The sequence below is a fragment of the Hippocampus zosterae genome, chromosome 2 (genome assembly GCF_025434085.1).
Source record: "Hippocampus zosterae strain Florida chromosome 2, ASM2543408v3, whole genome shotgun sequence".
Taxonomy (NCBI): domain Eukaryota; kingdom Metazoa; phylum Chordata; class Actinopteri; order Syngnathiformes; family Syngnathidae; genus Hippocampus; species Hippocampus zosterae.
In genome coordinates, this window is record NC_067452.1 from 6,359,031 (window position 1) to 6,379,853 (window position 20,823).

General features: G+C 42.1%; 2 protein-coding genes across 2 annotated transcripts; one reads left to right on the plus strand and one right to left on the minus strand.

The window, feature by feature from the left end:
- Nucleotides 1-7,534: 7,534 nt before the first annotated feature.
- On the plus strand, nucleotides 7,535-11,084 carry LOC127595808 (inosine-uridine preferring nucleoside hydrolase-like). Its single transcript, XM_052057627.1, has 7 exons — nucleotides 7,535-8,392; nucleotides 8,468-8,647; nucleotides 9,871-9,982; nucleotides 10,073-10,209; nucleotides 10,323-10,400; nucleotides 10,528-10,644; nucleotides 10,736-11,084. The coding sequence occupies exons 1-7, from the start codon at nucleotides 8,216-8,218 to the stop codon at nucleotides 10,886-10,888; spliced, it is 954 nt and encodes a 317-aa protein (XP_051913587.1). The 5' UTR covers nucleotides 7,535-8,215; the 3' UTR covers nucleotides 10,889-11,084.
- A 3,805-nt stretch (nucleotides 11,085-14,889) lies between these two features.
- On the minus strand, nucleotides 14,890-20,696 carry unc50 (unc-50 homolog (C. elegans)). The gene is made up of 6 exons (XM_052057628.1): nucleotides 20,435-20,696; nucleotides 18,614-18,895; nucleotides 18,404-18,524; nucleotides 18,170-18,309; nucleotides 16,081-16,188; nucleotides 14,890-15,334 (listed from the first exon to the last, which is right to left on the minus strand). The coding sequence occupies exons 2-6, from the start codon at nucleotides 18,879-18,881 to the stop codon at nucleotides 15,198-15,200; spliced, it is 774 nt and encodes a 257-aa protein (XP_051913588.1). The 5' UTR covers nucleotides 18,882-18,895; nucleotides 20,435-20,696; the 3' UTR covers nucleotides 14,890-15,197.
- Between the last annotated feature and the right edge of the window lie 127 nt (nucleotides 20,697-20,823).

The following is a 20,823-nucleotide window of genomic DNA, read 5'->3' on the forward strand; positions in this document are numbered from 1 at the left end:
TTAGAAAACTAACCATTTGTAGTGCTAACAGATGTCTCTATTGGGGTGGAACTCTCTCATGGTTCACGTCTGAAAAATCGAACAGCATAAGCTCAAATTGAAACAGGACTTGCAAGTACTTATTTGCTCTTGGTGTTCCGTTTCTGCACAAGCAAAACGTGCTGTTTCTCTGTGAATTTTGCATGGCTGCTTTTGCATGTCACTACAGGGAAACACACATAGCAACATTTCATGCAAGATTCTTTGTCACTTGGTCCATCGATGAGTTCACGGTCCAAAATGTCTTGTATTTGTATTTTGCTACACGGTTGCTAAAAAAACTTGGTCAATGGTCAAGAAACCGATATTGCAGTTGGCCTATAGCTTTCATTGCATTACAGGGGTGATAAATGCCCCAATGGGAACAAACCAGATGGATAAGTGATGTTCCAATTTCTTTTCTTCACCTGTTGGAGGACGAGGAGTCAGTTCTCTGCTCCGTTCGAAGCAACCGTGTTCTATTCACCACCACGAACAAACACGTGTGCTACACCGTGCGTTTCCGTCAGTCGTCAGTGAAAGATTCTCAAGTACTGATCCGGTTAGTGATGATTCAGGGGACGGATGAAAACACACCTCAGTCTCTGCTGAGTCAGTCAATTTGATGAATTTCCCGTTATTCCTCGTTCGTGATCAAAACGGGCATCGGTCACTGACGGACTGTTTGACCTTCCGTCAAGTACTGACGGAATGCCCTCCTTTGTGTATTAAGACCCAGACTGAAATAACACAACAAAAGTAATATTAACCTTAAACCTCTAGACCAGTGGTGGGTAAACTATGGCCCGCAGCCCGGATGCGGCCCGTATGTCTTTTTAATCCTGCCCGCTGATGGTTGGTACACAATTAAGGTTCGATGTGAATGATTGCATTCATTTCATTTGGACTTGTAATGACAGGCATTTCAATGCCAGATGGCGCAGTTACTTGAAGTTGCAGAGCACAGAAAGGGACTGGGAGACGGAGAGAGAAGGAGAGGGAGAAATCTTATCTACCACCTGCGGAACTCTGTCAAACGGAAATTCCCGAACCTGGTAAAAATAAATAAATGAAGCTCATGCATTAATTTTTCTACTACTATAATACATTAACGATCGATTCATAACAACGAAAGTTCTGGTACCCGGAAGCCATATGTAAGCCCGCAGTTGCTCCAACTCAAGCATGTCCCGCTCGATACGACAGAATAAATGTGTTCGCGCCGCTGGTTTTTTATCATTGGATCCAAAACGGCAACATGTAATGTGTGTGTGTGTGTGTGTGTGTGTGTGTGTGTGTGTGTGTGTGTGTGTGTGTGTGTGTGTGTGTGTGTGTGTGTGTGTGTGTGTGTGCGTGTGCGTGTGTGGGTATGCTTGGACATGCGTGATCGGGTAATTCGTAAGAAATTGGTCGCTTCAAAAGTCGATCTTTGGCCGAAAAAGTGTGTGTGTGTGTGTGTGTGTGTGCGTGTGTGTGTGTGTGTGTGTGTGTGCGTGCGTGTGCGTGTGCGTGTGCGTGCGCGCGTGCCCAAGCAAGGGTATGGTGTGGCTCTTTGCACTAACACAGTAAAAGAATTGGCTCTTCGTCTCTGACTGGTTGGCCAGCCCTGCTGTACTGTAGTGTACCGCAGTTTTAGTGTTATAAACAGTTTTTGGGCAATATATTGTTGCACTTTGTTGCTTGTGTTGTCACACATGTATGTTTTTAACATTCTTGGACGTTCATACAGGACAGATCCCATAGTTGTTTCATTGATCTCACTAAAAAAAGCATGTTCATACTTGAATGCTTGTTCTGTTGATGTCAAGTCAAGTCAAGTCAAGTCAACAGTATTTATAGAGCACTTTCAAACAGCCATCGCTGCATACAAAGTGCTGTACATGGAGCGATTTAACATATACAATAAACAGTAAGACGAATCAGTAATAAGTAATAAGTAATAAGGCGGTAGAAAGCACCAAGCAGTAAAACCAATAGCAAATCTAAGTCATGCTGAGTCAAACGCCAAAGAATACAAGTGAGTTTTGAGGAGGGATTTAAAGATGGGCAGCGAGGAGGCTTGCCGAATGTTCAGTGGGAGGTCATTCCAGAGAGATGGACCAGCAACAGAAAAGGCTCGATCCCCTCTGAGCCTCAGTTTAGTTCTTGGTACGTCTAGCAAAGACTGGTCCACAGACCTGAGGCGCCGGGCAGGGGTGTAGGGGCGTATGAGCTCAGAGAGGTAAGGTGGCGCGAGATTATTCAGAGATTTGAAAACAAAGAGGAGGATCTTAAAAATAATTCTAAAATGAATGGGGAGCCAGTGAAGGGATGCCAAAGTAGGAGTTATATGCTCCCTCTTACGAGTACCAGTCAAGAGGCGAGCAGCGGCATTCTGTACCAGCTGAAGGCGCTTGATGGAGGACTGGCTGACTCCAAAGTACAGGGCGTTGCAGTAATCGAGCCGGGATGTGACAAAGGCATGAATTACTGTCTCAAAGTGTTCATGTGAGAGGAAAGGTTTTATTTTGGCCAGCTGTCTAAGGTGAAAGAAGCTGGATTTAACAACGGCACCAATTTGCCGATCGAGTTTGAAATCACTGTCCAGTTTAAGATGTTTGGTATGGACTGTCAACATATGCAGTTTTTAATATATACCATATCTTGTGCTGACCCGGCCCATCCATCAAGTTTTAGGAATCAATGTTTGCCCATCCCTCATCTTGACATCATATTACAAGTCTTCATTATGGCTACTTGTGAAACTTTGTGCTTGCATGTTGCGCTCGCTCACATCCTGTTGTTGTGCTTCCCCTGGGGGCTAGGTGCTTTAGATGCACGTTCAGCATTGTTGTGGCTGAGGTCGCCTTTGTCTCTATTATGTAATTGTTAAATATCCCACAAGTGGACCATGTCTCCTCATATCCAAGATCCCCACAACCCAGACCTTCGCATCATGTATGTTCTCGCCTAACTTCAAAGCAAATGAATCACCAGAGAATCTCTCCACTTTGTTTTGACAAAGACCTGCTAATTCTCAGCAAACTATGATCACGCAAATCTCTGATAAAAAGTGTGAACTTGTCATCTGAGACGCATCTACAGGCAATATGTGTATTCACATTCTTTTGCACAGACATGCTGGCATCAGGACATCTCACAAACCACAAACGAAATGTGTCTACTTAAAGGCCAACTTGGCCTTGCTGGAAACCAAGGTAGAACTTCTTAGCCGTATTTCCTACAGGTACACATGTTGAGCGCGAACACAACACTGCTCCTCACCAAAAGAGTACCAGACCTTCAGTGAAGTATGGTTTTGACAGCATTATGCTTTGTGGCTGTTTTTCTTTTGCTGGGACTGGAACATGTGGAAGGAATTATAAATTGTTCAGATTCCATTTTCAGGCTTCTGCCAGACAAAAAAAAGTCCTATATCCATGCGGGATGGCCCGCCGACATGTGCATTTATGCGTTTGTGATTTTTAATTATTAACCCTTTCATGCACCCCTGTAACCTGATAACATGATAAACTGTCCACTGTAGTGGCCACTGACCCTGAAAGGGTTAATCTGATTACATTTCTGTTGTCGAGTGAGGAGGTGGGGAGGGGGGTTAACCTGTGAACGCAACTCTCCCACAGTGGATGCCCATCCCGTTGGCATGCATCTCTGCATCTGCACCACCAAACCAAATCCAGACCTTACTTCACATTTCTCTTGTGGTTTTGAATTGGGACACGCTGGCATAAGTACTGCAGGCACCATGGTGAGAGGTGATTGAATAAACTCTACTTTTCAACATGCTGAATCATTTAAAATGTATCACATGTATGATTTATGTGTATTCTGATTCAGAATACATATTGAAAGGTTCAGAATTTCTGAAACTTCTCAGTGCTTGTAAGATTTTTTTTTACCCTCCAGGCCTGGGTGGTGCCTTTTGTACAAGAAACTTACGCTCATAAAAAGAGGTTGTGCAAGTTTTGCCTGTCAGAGGGTCTTTCACTTTTCCAGGCACCAACTGCAGATCATTCTCCAACGACTTCTCAGCTGGTTGACATTTTTACATTTTGTCAACAAGGGTACTTGAATACGACCGTGCCGTTCCAAAGCCTTGGGATTGAGGGATGAGCTCCCGCCGTCACACAGATGAGCTCCTAACTTGTGGCTTTGAGAGATGCTTTGGATGCAGCATTTAAAGTGAGGCTTTTGCTCTGGAATTTCATCCAGTCCCGCTTTCAAGTCAAGAACTGAGAAACTCTATGTGGGTGTGGTTGTTATATGACCAAAACAGATGTCTGCTCCTGCTTGGTTGCACACAAGCTGTGGAATGAACTGGCCACAGGTTCTCTTTATAAGGGGTCCTTGTATCATGCAAGGACACAGATTTATGGCTGGTATCACGAAGCACAACATAACCATATATAACTCACAACATGTCAATCTGATACCTGTCGTGTCCATTTTTAATAGCACTTTTGTCATTAGGACCACGGGTACGCTGGAGTCTGTCCAAGCTGACTCTGGGTTGTCATGTTCCTTATTCGGCAGCAGGTGGCACGCGTTCACTTCTTCCGCCTGCACACCTGCTGCCTATTTGCCAGTGATTGCACCTGCTATATCTAGGCGCTCCGGCAGTGGACCCGGAGTATTGCATGCCGTGCCACTGCTATTGCCTATGATTACACATATTGTTCGACAACATTCGCGGCTGGTTATATTATCGTCGTCCCACGGGAAGCATTATCTTAGCGTACGTGAGTCAGTACTCGTTTAACATATTTTCCTTGCCGTTGTTTTGCAAGCGTTTTCTGTTGTCGCATTTCCTTATTTCCTGGTGCTCGTTTTTACCAGCGCTTTCTGTTGTCACGTTCCTTATTTCCTGGTTATCGTTCTGTGACCAGCGTTTTCTGTTGTTTACTAGGCGGGATTTTCGTTTAGAATAAATATTATTGTTTTACAAAGTCCTTTTCGGTGTCTGCTATTTCGGGGATCCGCTTGTTTTCGTTTTCTCCGTTACGTACGAAGCAGTTCCCTTTTCCTGCTTCGTGCCTAACGTGACATTGGTATGAGTGGGACACACTAGGCGACATTGCCAAAGAGGCTGGTTCCCAATAGTTTCTCCAAGAAACAAATTTAAAGCTTTCATTTAGCTTGATGCCTTGCAAGTAGGAGAACTGATTGGCTTCAAATTGTGAATTCTGTCCAGTCAACGTGGGGCATGAGAGCCAGGCCTTATGTGCTGATTTGGCGGTCTGGCGGAGGCAAGGTGCCGCTCCTGTACAGTAAGGGTGTGGAAAATAATCGATATTATTTCCTAGGCACAATAAATGCACCATCATTGCTTTGCGTTTTGTGTTGAATACGGACGGTAGCCGTGCGTCACATACAGTCCAGTACACAACTAGCGAAACATTATGGAAGTTAGCGCAAGGGGAGGCGAGGAAACTACTATATTAAATGCAGCCGCAACATTCAAATCTTATGTTTGGAAATACTACGGCTTCGAAAAGAAAGACGGAAAGCTTGATAAAACCTCCCTAATTTGCAAGAAATGTCGCACTAAGAAGCCATACAACGGCAGCACCACAAATATGCAGAGCCACTTAAAACGATGGCACCAGATCACCGACAAGTTTCCCTCCCGCTCCCCCGCTTCCACGCCCAGTTCCTCGTCGGACACCGGAGAAACTCTTGGTAAACCAGGTCAGGATCAGAAAAAAATTGCCTCTTATTTTGGGAGTCCCCTTGCAACTCACTGTGACTGCGCAATGGCTATAACTAAGGCCACTGCTTATTTCATATGTGTTAAGGAATTATTCCGCTAGAAGTAGTAGTAGAACTTTGTTGATGAGTTTCATCTTGCTATTAGAACTATTGACACTAGTCTCTGTCCTGAACATTTGCTTGTACTTAAAACAAAGAGTGTAGGGTGAAGTGGGGGCCCTAATTCCCCATGAGTGATTAACAGCACCTGGCTATCTTCTTTCCGCCTCCCACTTCGTAAAAGTCCCTGAAGGCTGCCAAGTGCCTTCGAGGAGTAAACCTAGTCTCAAGGTCTGTGAACCAGCAGATATGGTCTGCACTTTGTCAAAATGCCAACATTGAACTTTGCTTGACTTTCTTTGTTTCAGGTTTTTACATACGGGGAAGGACTGCCCGCCCCTAATTAACATAATTAACATACTATGCCTATATGTACGTGTGACTGAAGTTGCTTGGGGCTTCCTGATGTAATCTGAGACTCACAGGAGCCCGAATCGATTCGTGTTGCATTGCGATAAACTGAAGAAAAGACTACGTGGTGTTGGGTCTTCTTCCACCTTATAGAGAGATAAAAGAATCTGTAACCAAGGAAGGGCCAAGAGCAAATTGACAGCTCCCATTCCTCAACAATATGCAAAGACCTCCAGCCTTAGCGTGGTGGACAACGAGGGTTTCAGACAGCTCGTGCACGTTTTGGAACCCAGGTATAAAATACCAGACAGGTCTGTGTTCACTTACATATTCCCAACAAAGTAAGAAGTGAGATTACTGTGTCGCTGAACAGTGCACAAAGAGTTGCACTTACAGTGGATGGGTGGACATCTTGCGCTATAGATTCATATACATATATATATTATTATTATATTTCATATAAGACACTCAGTGAGAATAGTCTGTGTTTACACTATAGCAACAGCTGCGAGTCTCAGGTGCCAAATTGTTTACATTTTCTTTGCACAAAACCCAATTGTGAAAGGGCTTAAATAAGTTGTTTTACAAGCTCTACTGTTTATAAGGAATAAAGTGGTATCCTTTTTGTAATATCATACTGAATTCCATCTTTTTAAAAGCTTTTTTTCGTTGCTTATTTGAATCATGTTTAATTGCACAATATCGCAACAAATTGCATTGTATCGGATCGCATTGATTTGAACTTAATGTGTATCGCATCGTGACGACGGTGAAACGTATCGCATCGTATCGCCAGAAAATTCCATGTATCGTTTAAGTATCGCATCGCTGGCAGTGCATCGAGATGTGTATCGAATCGTCCTCAGTGCTGAGATTCACATCCCTACTGTACAGTTGCCTGACAGCTTCTCTGGTCGGAAGCTGCAGCATGAGCGTCATATGAGCACTCGGAAGAATAAAACCTCTGTGGCTTTGTAGAAAAACGGGGCTCCTCATGTACTGTAACCGTATGTTGAACAGATGTGACGCTTTCATTCTCTTTCCAACCGAGCATTCCAAAAATAGACCGTGTTGTTTTCGAATCAACAAAACGAATTTGCAAATTCAGAAATGGAAAAAGCACTTTGTGGTTTTGAAGAATGACAGGCTCACTTTCCGCTTTGCTCCTACGCAACAAACTTTCTTTACCTAGGGTGTGTTTGACTTAAATCATTGTAATTATGATTGTTGGCTGTTGTGCAATCCTCCCCCCTTTTCCTAACCCTAGCCCCGCCCATGTATAAAAAGCAGGATGTCGCACAAGACCGACTTCCTTACTTGAGAGACCCTAGTAGTCTATACTACTACTATAGTAGTATATCCGTTCTTGCCTGGCAGGTGAGTTGAATCGTTTTTCCAGCCCTCTCTCAACAACCTACTGAATAACTTATTTTCAAACACTTTCTGGACTAATCACATATCTGTGGTCCAAACTGGCATAGATTAAAAAACATATCTGCATAAATTAACCCTTTTAGGGACAGATGTTACGACAACGGACATCTTATCATGTTGTCTGGTTACAGGGTGCATGAAATGGTTCAACTTAGCTTCCAGTGAAGTTTGTAAGTTATGAACTTTTTATGTGGTTGATTCGCATTTTATTGTCCTTCTTTCTTTTTTTTTGCGGTCTGTTAATTTCATAGTCTGGAGGTCTCTGGGCGTTTCTCTTGAGTGCTTTTGAGATGTAAAGTTGCACACAAAAAAGGCTGTTCCACGTCATTTTTAGCAGAGTTGAAGCAACCGTAGGCTGTTTTTACATTCCTTCTTGAAGATATCCCAGGAATGTTGCTTTGGTCACCAAATAAACAGAAACGTGACCCAAAGAGGCCAGAGCGCAGAGCGTGAGCAGCCAACCTGCATTGACGCTCCTCTAGATGATTTCATTTGTTGCAGCTGTGAATGTGTATGTTGTGTATGAATGTGTAACAGAGGATTTTCATGACCTTGCTGCCATGAGTCATTGCCAAGTATCCTCGCGCTGCTTCTTCCAGAAACAATGAAGAGGCTGATCCTCGATGTGGACACGGGAGTGGATGATGCTCAGGCCATCATGATGGCCCTGGCAGCTCCCAACGTGGAGATATTGGGGATCACCTGCACTCACGGCAACACTCCCCTACAGAACGTCCTGAGGAACACCCTCCGTGTCTTGAAAATCTGCAACAGGCTCGATGTGAGCATTTACTTGCATGCATGTGAAATAGTTGCCAGTGCTTGGGGTCGAACTTAGCAATGTCATGCATCATAGATAAAGGTGTACCCGGGCTTTGAGGAGCCTCTACTGTGCAACAAAATACATGCAGGAGATTTTCATGGGAAGGACGGGCTGGGTGATGCCCCCGATCCAGATGCCCCGGGCCTGGAACTGGTGCAGAAAACAAATGCTGTGGAGGCCATCATTTCCATTTCCAACCAAAATCCTGGGGAGGTGAGTGGATGGAAAATCTAAAAACAAACATACATATTACATCCACCCATCCACATCCATTCATTATCTGAACTCCTTAACCTGATGAGGGTTGCAGGGGTACAAGGAGCCTATCCCAGTTGTCTTCGGGCAGTAGGCGTGGCACACACTGAACTGTCGCCAGCCAATCGCAGGGCACAGGGAGACAAACATCACGCTCACATCTAGAGGCAATTTAGAATGTTCCATTAACCTGCCATGCATATTTCGTTTAAGTGTATTGTATAAGTTTTATTAATCCATTTGGTAAAGCCTTAATTTGTGTTCAAGAAAATAAAGAGATTCGGGTTTTTTTTGGATCAACGATGGCGGCCTAGTGTATTCCTTGTCGTCGCCGTGGAAAGGAAAAGCCCGTCGAAGAAAAGCACGAGTCAAAACCTACATGCCCTGCTGACGTAGCGACAAAAGGATAGTAAGTTGCCGCTACAGTATCTACTCTCCGAAGACGGCTGGGATAGGCTCTAGCACGCACCGTGATGCTTATGAGGTGAAGTGGTTCAGATAATGGGTGGATGAATAATCCCAACACTTGGCGGCTATGTTGGCCATTAGGTACACCACAGATTCTTGTCTGTTGGCGTCCTCAATGGGGCGGCCATATTGGCCAAAATATTAGTTACACCCCAGTTCTTGTGTCACGTGCTCGATTCAAAGCATTCCAACTTCAAACCATGATGCTTTCCAGCTTGCAAGAGTCGATTATCCCATTCAAAATTTCCTAGTATCATAAATATTTTTTTTCTTGATGATCTTTGATCTTATGTAGCCTATAGCACTTTGTATACAGACAGACATGTTTGGTGTTAGTGCTACACAAATAAAACAGTTGTTGAGTAAAATTAAGATGCTAAATTATCCAGTCCAGGCAAGGTGTATCCCCTCGCTCATCCAAAGTCTGCTGCGGTAAGCTTCAGCTCACCTGTTACCTTAATAAGGCCAAGCGACATGATCCATGCATGGATGATTAAATTGGAGCCCTCTGGCTATGTTATATACTTGTATTTTTTTTCCTCTCAGAGTAATATTCCACGGTTTGATCCCTGCCTTTTACAATCATGTGACAAATATTTCCACAAAACATGAATTCATCATTCAATTTACAGTTCAAATTCATTTTAAAGGGTCGTCCTTTGTAAAGTAATACAATGTAAAAATATGAAGCGTAATGCGATTTCCCTGTGCAGGTGATCCTGGTCGCAACAGGGCCCCTCACCAACCTGGCACTTGCTGTCAAAATGGACCCGTCCTTGCCCGCCAGACTGAAGGGCATCTCCATCATGGGAGGCAACATAGAATGTAACTGGCCCATTAAACCCTTTGCAATTTTTGCTGCCCGCCCACCAAGATGTTGCGCATGACGGACACCTGTGTTTTCTTACACGTCAGCAAGAGGGAACACGACCGTGTGTGGAGAATTTAACTTTCTGGCTGACCCTGAGGCAGCCTACATTGTTCTGGAACGCTACACCTGCCCCACCACAATCTCCTCATGGGAGTTCAGCTGCAGGAACAGCCTGCCGTGGGTGAGGAGCATATGTCACTTGTAGTGATATCTGAAAGGAAGCAACATTTTTTACTATGAGCGATCCATGGTCATAGAAAAAAAAACATATCTCCCTGTATTTGTGTGCCCTAGTCCTTCTGTGATACCTGGCTTGCCCAAGACACTCCAAAGGCTCGTTTTATGCAGGCCATCTATGCACACACCCGCAAGGTAAAGATGATTTTGCGTAGCACCTATTTACGCGTCATGTCAACTATGTTTAAGCCTGCAATGTTACGACACATTGGAGAGACTCGATACATCCCCACTTTCACAAGTTAACCTGTTGGCTTTGTAGATAGTTCAGACAGATCGGTATCAAAAGGAGCTGGTGTCAGGACCTGGATTCAACACGTGTGACACCTATGCTCTGGCTGCAGCCATCAGTGACAACGTGGTGACGGAAAGCGAGAAGGTCAGCGCTTCTCTTCGATTCTTAATAAGGTGCATTCAGCTACATGAGAAAGATGAGATGTGAAGAAACATACGTGGCGTCGCTGCTGCAGGTGGCCGTTACGGTGGAGCTGGAGGGAAAAAACACCAGAGGCATGATGGTCCTGGACTACATTGACGCGCTGCACAAGGAGCATAAGGTCACCATCTTGAAGAAAGTGGATCTCGAAGTGTTCCAGCAACTGCTGATGAATGCACTGAAGTAGCAGCCGCTTAGCCATCATTTTAGAAGCGGAGGCAATAGTGGTTGCTAGTTACATGTACTGTATGTGTTATCCAGTTGACCATTTTTTCCCCCGCAAAACACCCAACTGTTGTTAAGCACGCCTCTTTGAATAAAGTTCAGTGAAGGTGATAAATGTACATTATTAACTCCATATAAATCTGCTCTATTATTTTCCATCCATTTTGCGATCTGGTTTATCCTCACAAGGGCCGCGGGGAGTGCTGAAGCCTATCTCAGCCGTCTTCGGTCAGGAGGCGGGGGACACCCAGGACCGGTTACCAGCCAATCGCAGGGCACACATCGTCGAACAACCATCCGTGCTCACACTCACACCAAGGGACAATTTGGAGTGCCCAATCAGCCTGCCATGCATGTGTTTGGAATGTGGGAGGAAAGCGGTGTACCTGGAGAAAACCAACGTTGACACGGAGAGAACAAAATAATATCAATACTTATTAGCAAGAGACAAGAGAGCAAACATGACGATGACGAGCTCGAGAGGTCTATAAAACAACGCTGGAGCGAAGGCCTTCCTCTGATACCTGGTGGAGACACACAAGAACACAATCATGACACCAGCAAGTGTGTTGGACACAAATTGAAAAGAATGAGAAAAGGTTTCAAATCACTTTTTTATATTTTAGGTAGACTAAAACCTTGATTTCAAACATCAGCTCAGACTTAGGAAAACGGATCAACATTTTTCTCCATTGTCATACAAATTTTGTTTCCAACATTTCCCCAGTAATTCCCAAAATGTACAAAGATGTTGCAACTTTTGACTTTTCCCGACAGAGGTTGCCGCAGCGAGACACTCATTATCATTTGACCGCAGTTATTACATCAGTGCCCTTTCTGACGCAATTCACATTTTCTGTTATAAAATCTTATGGAACCCTTTCCCGAAACTTAGAGTGCCTGGTCTCAATTTGAAATCCAAAGAAAAAAATGTCAAAATTAGTTTTTTTAAAACTCACTTTATTTCACAAGACACATTCACCACAATTTAATCTCAAGCGGGGAGGAGCAATGCATACATTTGTGGCTTGCAAAAGCTTCCCCATTGTTTTGTGCAAATAATTACAAGTAGGCCAACATTCGGAAAATATTTACATTCAATGATAACACTGGGCAAATTTTAGTCTGTGATGACTTTGTGTTATTGAAGGTTTGTTTGATGCAGATTTTTTTCAAATGCTTTTTTTTCTCGCACATCTGGTTTTTGAGATAGTTTCATTTTTTTTTGTTTTTAAGTTTGACCGATATAATCTTGGGCAATACAGATTTTTGTTATTGATCGCTCTAACAAATGTTCCCTCTAAACTCCGATCTCTGAGAAATCGTGTACTGCTCTCAGCGCAAAGAGTGACGCTGACGTGCACCACGGACATGCATTACATTTTTAGACTCATTCCTTCATTTCCACCCCAGGTTAATCTACGATCACTTCCCTTGCAGTTTCTCATGTGCAAACGAGGGTGCCAGTTGTTCTACAAAGGTTGGACACGCACACACACAGACTGTCACACAGCACTTACGAGACACTGGAGGTGACATGCGGACCGCTCGAATCAGGATGCCCAAACACGGGCCCGGTTTATAAGCCCCTTATATGAGGCTCTTTCATGCGTTTCAGACAGGGTTCACCTGAGCTGAAAACGGCCAGGGGCCTAGGATACTCAAGGACCTATAAGAATAAAAAACACAAGCAAAAAAAGAATCCCAATATTTTTATTTTCCTGTCAATCACTGTACATCCTTCACATCCAATGCCCTTTGTCAGAGGACAGACACACTTGCTGCACTACAGCAAACAAATCCAACGTCTGAGTCCTTCAAATTTGGTCATAACATGTTGCAGGCTTTCAATTACTCCTTTTCCACCCCAAAAACAAAACAAAACTATTGGTGCTCGTTTGGTGCCAGGGCCAGTGTTGTGCGTAGTTGATGCTTCACACGTTCTTACAGAAAACGTGTATGGTTTTCCACCGGTAAAGAGCAAAGTAGGAGCGGCTTCATTATGGAACTGAGCCAGAGCTAGAGCTAGAGCCCATTTTGGTGGTGGAAAAAGAAAGAACTGGTGCTAACCTGGGCAGTGGCCCGGAACTAGCATGAGCACAAGCGCTGTGGGAAAGGGCCAAATATTGCCTGTGTTATCTAACGGTCTAGTGGAAAATGAAGGAAGTTGCAGATTGGACCAAAGAGACATCCATTTATTATGTCACAGATGAAAACCATTTTTTGTGCCAAACAGTTTGGCTTTTATTTTGGAAAACTACTCATTTTCCGCAATGTTCCCCGCCTTTTGCAGTTTAGATATAGACATGTGGAACAGACTGCTCCCTCTCTGAGACAAACCGATGCTTGTGCACATGTGCGGTGTAACATTTGAAGACAGTTCTCCAGATTGAACATTCCGCAAGGCACAAAGAGAGTTGTTCGTCCTCCCCAAAGAGGACACACACATTCTCGACTCGAGATTCTCACTCCATCCCCGCCCCTCCCAAAAAAAGGAGCCGCACCAAGTTGCAGATGTCTTTTTATGTTTTTGTTTTGTGTCTCATTATAGTCTACGACGGATTGCATTGTGAAGTTGAATTAGTTTAGATGTAGAAGTGTCACAACTTTGAATTACAATGTGCTATTTTCTTTCAGAATCATTTGTGATTGACTGAATATTTGTTAAACTTTCAAAGATTGATGATAGGCAATGTATGTAATTATAAGACATATAATCAAAGGCGGGGCACTTTTGGTTAATCTCACCCTTTTTCTTCGAAGGGAAAGTTTGGGATGGCTATGTCACTCCCGTCTCCCCCAAGCTGCCACACAAAACTGAGGGAGCGGCCTAATTTTGAGTTTGCAAGAAGAGCTTTGTCCTCTGCTTTTTCTTTTTTCTCTCTCTCTCTCTTCCCTCCACAATCCCGAGCCGCAGCTCTCGCCAGATGCCAGATCTGCTGTGAGCTCTCCTCTTTTCTTGGCCCTCCACGTGCCGACGGGACGCCGGTCCTCTGGGTCAGCTCCTTTCTTGGTTCCTGCCTCTACTCGATGCTAGGAAGTTCTCTGGAGTCTAATCATTTTCAATACACAATTGGTTATTGCTGTGTGCCAAGCGCTTCGTCCCGCAGCCAGTTTATTGCAAAAAAAAAAAAGTCACCAGTGTGAACCACGCCCGACTTTCTGGACACGTGTGTGCCAAGTAGTCACTTCAGTGCGCCTCTGAATAGTGGCACAGACCCCACAGCAAGGTGCACTGGACCTCTCAAGTGTGGTGTGGTCACCTTTACCCGACGTTGGCGTATGAGCGGTCTCACAGGAAGTTGTTAGCGGTCAGCAGTCTGTTTTATTTTTTTGTGGATGCGGAACGGACAAAGAGGAGATCTGATCTCTGCAATCGATTGCTCATCCCCAAGGAGCTGGATTTTGGTCAACATAGACTGAATTTGGAGAAAAAAAAAAATCAGTATTTTTACTTGTGAAACAAAGCGTGAAAAGTCAAGCCATTTGAGTCTGTTTGAAAAGATTTTAATCTGTGTTTGTAAAACTGAATGTGAAAAAAACATTCTGAATTGGCTGGCACCCAGTTTAGGGTGGATCCTGCCGACTGACTCGAGTGGATGGATACATTTTCCGTGAGGAGTTCAAAGTCAAATTGTACAGTTCTTTCGGTGCATTTATTCAAGTTTAGCGATTTGAATTCAAATACAAATGATTCAGAGCCAGTGTCTGGTGGCACATAGTTCAGCCCATACACCAAGCTTGGAACTCTGTTAATTTATAATCATCATGCAACGTCCTTTGCATAATATAACGTTATTGGAAGTGTTGCACTGAAGGTGACTCATCATTTAATTGAACATAGTTAAGTCCCACCTCAACTACCCCGCCTCTGACATATTATTATGGACCAGTGGATTTAAACTTCAGTTTATCCATTGTAAAGATGAATGGGAAGAAGTAATTCTCAGCAGGAAGTCAAAATTCAAGAAAACATTTTATTGAAAGAGATCTGGAATGTGTGCCTCAAGAAAAAAAAAAGTTGTTTTCCTCACGTCAAGAAAAACAAAAGCACAACAAATGTTTTCTTATTTCTTTGTGTGTATATATATTACAACCTCACATCATTGTATTTACAAATCATACAAAAAAACACGCAAAAAGAGGTTTTGACTCAAACGCCAATCAAATGGGAGTCATTCCAAAGTCAGAACCAGTCCGGCGAAGTGATACATTGTCACTTTGAAGCTGTGTGCAAACCAACCCGACGTCCATCTTCCATCGCACCACTCCTACTGGACTCTGTACTTGTAAAACCAGCAGAGACCTTGAGTAAAGTTCCAGCCCAGCGAGATGGAGAGGATGTAGATGAGCGCCAGTAGGGCGAAGGGGTACAGCAGCACGACTGTGTTCTTCAGGAATGGCAGAGCTGTTTGAACAGGTTTGAACATGTTACACATTGCACTGACAGACAAGTTCAGTGTTGAGTATCCGGTACTTGTATTGCTCAGAAAAGTGTTCTTACTGTTTTTGATATGTTAACCTAAGCATCTTTTATGGACCTGATGTTCTATTTTTATTTTGTAACTGTTAGGATATTTACAAAAACTAACAAAACGGTGATATTCACCCTGGTGGTCGAAACTAAAGGTTGCAGGTGGACTTGGGACTAGTCTCAACTACAGAAGCAAGTGATTGGCTAGGACTGCATCTGTTCAAGTCCGTTTACAAATAATGAAAGACTTTATACGGCCTACTTTTTTTGTCTTTTGATCTGCCTCAATAATGTAATGAATTAAAAATGAAAATAGGGGTTTTCTCAGCACTTTTTAGATTAGATTAAAATATAGATAATTAGATCAATTAATTACAGATCACAATTAATCTCACAATTTTTGTTATCACTTGACAGCACTAATTGTATTGTCCAAAAACTGTCATCACAATCCTTGGAGGACGTCCTGTTTATCCTTGCAACATCCATCTGATCTTCTCCAAAGGTAAATGCAGATAGAACTTCTTAAAACACTTGACAATACTTGGTTTGCCAAATTACCTCAATGACAGTGCAACAATACAGCATTTCACACAAAAAAAATAAAATACTCACTAGGTGTCATGTTTTCTGAAATGAATTGCAACAATGTGTGTATTTCTAATGGAAAGAGGCCTCACCGTTGTACCCCAGGAAGGTGATGTAGAGATAATAACCGATGGCTATCAGCCACAAGGTGTTCCCCACAAAGTAGCCGAGGAACCAGTCCGATTTAATCACTATCACATCTAAAACACACAAAGATCACAAATTCATTTTAAACCCCTTATACGCTGTTCGTCAAAATGAGATTTTTCTTTTTTTTTCCCCTGCCTCGGTCGATATTTTGTGTGAAAGCCAATGAGGGTGATGAAGGCTTCAGGGAGCACCAGAGGCCTGGTGTTGATGTGTGAAAGGGGAAAAGGGCTACACTCAAGTCTCCCACCCAACTGTGTCGAAAGGAATTTTCACTGTCCAACCAGTACCGTATACAGCACATCAAACGTTGGTGATGACTTTGTCATGTTTGAATATTCTCAAACACAGTCAAAAAAAAAAAGGAACGCAACACTTGCTCCTTCAAGGACATTCACTATGAAAACACCAACTGGACAGCAGATTTGAACATGGCACAAAAAAAAAAAACATTTAATTTGGCTAAACCGTGTATTACTCAGACATTCATGTTTCAAATTATGTAAACCTCTGTTCTTAGGGGAGATGTCCAAGCGATAGACAGAGAAGTCCAAGGTAGCGAGTTCAGTGTAAACCAGGGGTGCCCACACTTTTTCGGCCTGAGATCTACTCATGACATGACTGAGTCAAAATGATCTACCGCCTGTTAAAAATGAAAAACACATTATTTATATATATATATATTTGAATTATTTTTATTTGTACATTATAGATATGCATGAGTGCATCAACCTGTATAGCACAATCCAACAAATAAATGTTTTGTAATTACCTTACTCTAATGACTTGCACTCAATTAAATCAGACAAGTATCTATAGTCCGGACAGTAGCTGCTGATAGCCAGCCTCAAGCAAATTTCCAGATGCTCATCAGTCATGGTGGAACGGTACTTGGATTTAATGATCTTCATGTGGGAAAAGGCTGACTCACATAAATAAGTGGAGCCAAATAATGCGGTCAAAAAGGTAGCACATTTCCTGATGTTGGGGTACTTGTCCTCTGGGAGTAAGTTCCAGAATTGCACTTTGAAACGACATTGTAAAAAATAAATCCTCTTCCCACTCCTTATGGTAGGTTTTCGGATTTTTACTTAGTCCAGCTTTTGCACTCATATTTATCTCCTGTCTTATTCTCAGATTTTCGAGAGTTGTGCAGTAATTAGCCGGGTTGAATGCGCATGCTCAGTGACGCGTGTGGCAGAGAAAGTTCGAATGTCATTGTCAGGATGGATTAAAAAAAAAAAATTGTCAGGACGGATTTTCTGTGATTTGTAATTTACTTCTTAAATAAAGATTGTTATTTTTTTTAAAAACTGGCAGAGCGGATGGTAGACCTGATCTACCCACAATGCCTTTCAGATCTAGCGGTAGATCAAGATCGACGTAATGGAAACCCCTGGTGTAAACAGATGATGTATTTGGTTAGAACGGGAAAAGAGTGTAGAAATAAAAGGGTGTGGAGTTACAACGTATTAATTTACAACCAAATTACTTTTGCTCGCATAGTTTACAGAATGAATACAGAATCTACAAATGCTCACACTCAAAACATGTACTTGTACTTCTGTACTGTATTTACTGGTAGTTATTTTTCTATTTTTGGCCAATCATTAAAAAAAAAAAAATACTACACACCCATCCATTATCTAATCCACTGATCCTCACAAGGGTTGCGGGCGAGCTGGAGCCTATTCCAGCTGATTTTGGGCAGTAGGCGGGTCCTGAACTAAGTGCCAGCCAATCGCAGGGCACATATAGACCAACAACCACAATCACACCTAGGGACAATTTAGAATGTTCGGTTAACCTGCCATACATGTTTTTGGAATGTGGGAGGAAACCGGAGTACCTGGAGAAAACCCACGCAGGCACGGGGAGGACATGCAAACTTCACAGGGGAAGGCTCAATTTTCTCTGGGTTCTATAAAATGCTATATTAGTCGTTCCAGATTAGTGTCAAAATGAAAAAAAATAGTCCCTTTGTGATGATGAAAACTTTTCACTGGGAATGACTGATTGGATTGATATACTTACGGTTGATGAAAAACAGCTGTAGGAAGTGCAGAATGACAAGGAGTGGGTAGAAAGCATTGAGGTGGACATCAAACGCATAACCCCACTCGACATCAAACTCGCGGCTTGGGTGTTTCAGCAAATATTTGTTGCTTATCACCCTGAAAAGACAAACAATTACTTTCACAGCTCAACAATTTAGTTTTTTGGGGATTTTTCGTTTTACATAGCATTTATTGCATCGGCATATCTCACCACATGAGGGTTGATATAAGGAGACCCACTCCTATGCAATCAACAAAGACCACCCACAGCAGTAGCTTCAATGTCTCAAGAACTCCCATGTCCAGCACCAGACCAAAGCCTATTGTGGAAACTACAGGTACACATGCAAGGAGGCCAAACATTAATCATTCTACCGTTACCAAGTAACATCATCAAGTACTCAAACGATGCAAGACTTGCCGCATAACCAGATACTGAGCAGGACCAGGAAAGCAGGGTCATCCCGGGCCCACTGGTCCTTCGTCTGCTTCCTGTAGTGGAAGTTGCGGTAGACTCTCTGCGGTGACGTGAACAAATAAAGCATCTGCCACAGGGCGAATTCAAAGTCCATCTGCCTGAAATGGAGCAGCCTTCGCAGGTACTTGTATCGCTTCGCGCCTGCTGTGTGACGTGCAGCATCCCTCGAACCAAGGGAACCATTACTGTGTTGGCTGGTTGTTGGCAACATGAACCTAAAAATAACTGTCACAGCAGAAATACGTTTTTGGAGTATAGAGAGGACTTGTTTGTGTGTGTCTGTGTCTATATGCGTGTGCGTGTGTGTGTTTTAATGCACAGTCGTGCCAAACGGCAACTCATCAAGAAACAAAATGCAGGTAGATTATGCTTGTATATTACTATTCTTATACTGTATGTGAATGCATAAGGATACATCTAAGCTAATAACAAATAAAGCGTATGAGGGAAAAGTGGTTAAGATTGCATGACTATCAGTGTTTTTATGTTATGTGTTGTGTTTATTACTTTACTTTGTTAACCGTTTTGTTAAGCGCTTTGTTACAGCTGCAGCTGTTATGAAAGCGGCATATAAATCAGGATGTATTGTATTGTAATACATAAAGCTAACAAGACGTACTTAGGCTAATCAGACATTTAAAAAGATTTTAGTTATAGAGCACTTGACTAAAACAGTGCTGCACATAAAGATCGTACATAACACATTCATCGGTATTAAACAGTAATAACGATGTTCTTTTAACATGTACATATAACAACAAAAACAAACAAAAAACATAAAACCAGTCTGTTTACACTTTACTGTATTGTTTGTTTGTTTGTTTTGTTTATTGAACATAAAACATACACAGTAATAATTTGACAGAAAATAAGGTTGATAAAAAAAGTAAAAAGAAAGAAATCAGTCTTCATTCAACACAGTTATTATGTTCAAGAGAGTAGGATGAAGTAAAAAACTTATCTAGTCCTACCCCGTTATGTGTTTATATCTAATAAATAATTTTTATATCAATCAGAAAAGAAAAAAGGAAGAAGAAAGAGGCACGTTTAAGGCTCATACTTTACCCTTAACCGTGATATTTTTACAACTTTTGGGTTGTATCGGGATTACATACATCCTCACCCTGGCACTCTTGTGTCAATTTTCTCTTGTATTCATAATGGATATTTCAATACCTTTCTCTATTTATCAACTTAGTTCTGATTTATCATTATATTTAATGTTTAGAATTTATCATTTTAACTCTGATTGATGTAGGTTGTTTGTACTATTTTTTTGAATTTGATTTACTCATTTTTAGGTCCGTTTCGAGATTATTCCACAGATTAACACCTTTGCTAGATACACTTCTTTGCTTGATGTTTGTTCTTGTTTTGAGTTTTTTGAATAAATTGGTACCTCTTAATTCATAATTGCTTACTTGAATTTCGAAAAACTTCTGAATGTTTTGGCAGAGCAGGTTATTGTGTACATTTACTGTAGCATCTAAACACAAATCTCGCACAACAGTGCGTCTCATAATCACAACAAACGTGTTCAATAAATACTGACGGAAAGAGGAGTTACGAATGAATGATAATCTGCAATAACGATTTCGCCATATACGAGTTTCCAGATTTTAAAATCATGCTAATATGTTGTTGCTAACAGACGGGTTTAGTTTCCTGCTAACAATATCAACTATAAAAAAGGTTCCAGTGATGCCGACAGAGGCGGTTTGAACTGGGTTACAATGATATTCACTTTCATCTGCATGGATTTACCTTTTCGTTTGTGACCTTTCTTAATTAAAGAACGGCAACTTTATCTTGCCTCTTCATGTAGCTGTTTAAGATGCTTCAAGCGAAACCGAACACGTAGAAACTTCCGGTAATAACGAAACGCACCGTGGGTAATGTAGTTGGTAGCCACTCGCCTGTACTTACTAAATCAAGAACGACAAATTTAAGGATCGATATACACAAGTTAACTTTAAATATTGAAATTATCTGTACTTATAATATTAGATCAATTTGTAACTTATGAACCTTTTACGCACAAAACTCTTTTTGTGCGTAAAAACGCTTTTGTGTCTGAAAATACTTTTTCTCCTTACCACTTTCAATCTACATTTTGAAATAGCGATATAAAAATGTAATATTTTATCGCGAAA

Excerpts from the sequence above, each read along its gene's own strand:
- LOC127595808 (XM_052057627.1), top strand. The coding sequence starts at position 8,216 with ATGAAGAGGCTGATCCTCGATGTGGACACGGGAGTGGATGATGCTCAG. Across the intron at positions 8,393-8,467 it reads AAATCTGCAACAGGCTCGAT|ATAAAGGTGTACCCGGGCTT; the intron begins GTGAGCATTTAC and ends CATGCATCATAG. Across the intron at positions 10,210-10,322 it reads GCAGGAACAGCCTGCCGTGG|TCCTTCTGTGATACCTGGCT; the intron begins GTGAGGAGCATA and ends TGTGTGCCCTAG.
- unc50 (XM_052057628.1), bottom strand. The coding sequence starts at position 18,881 with ATGTTGCCAACAACCAGCCAACACAGTAATGGTTCCCTTGGTTCGAGG. Across the intron at positions 18,310-18,403 it reads CTTATATCAACCCTCATGTG|GGTGATAAGCAACAAATATT; the intron begins GTGAGATATGCC and ends TTGTCTTTTCAG. Across the intron at positions 16,189-18,169 it reads ACAGCTGTTTTTCATCAACC|ATGTGATAGTGATTAAATCG; the intron begins GTAAGTATATCA and ends TGTGTGTTTTAG.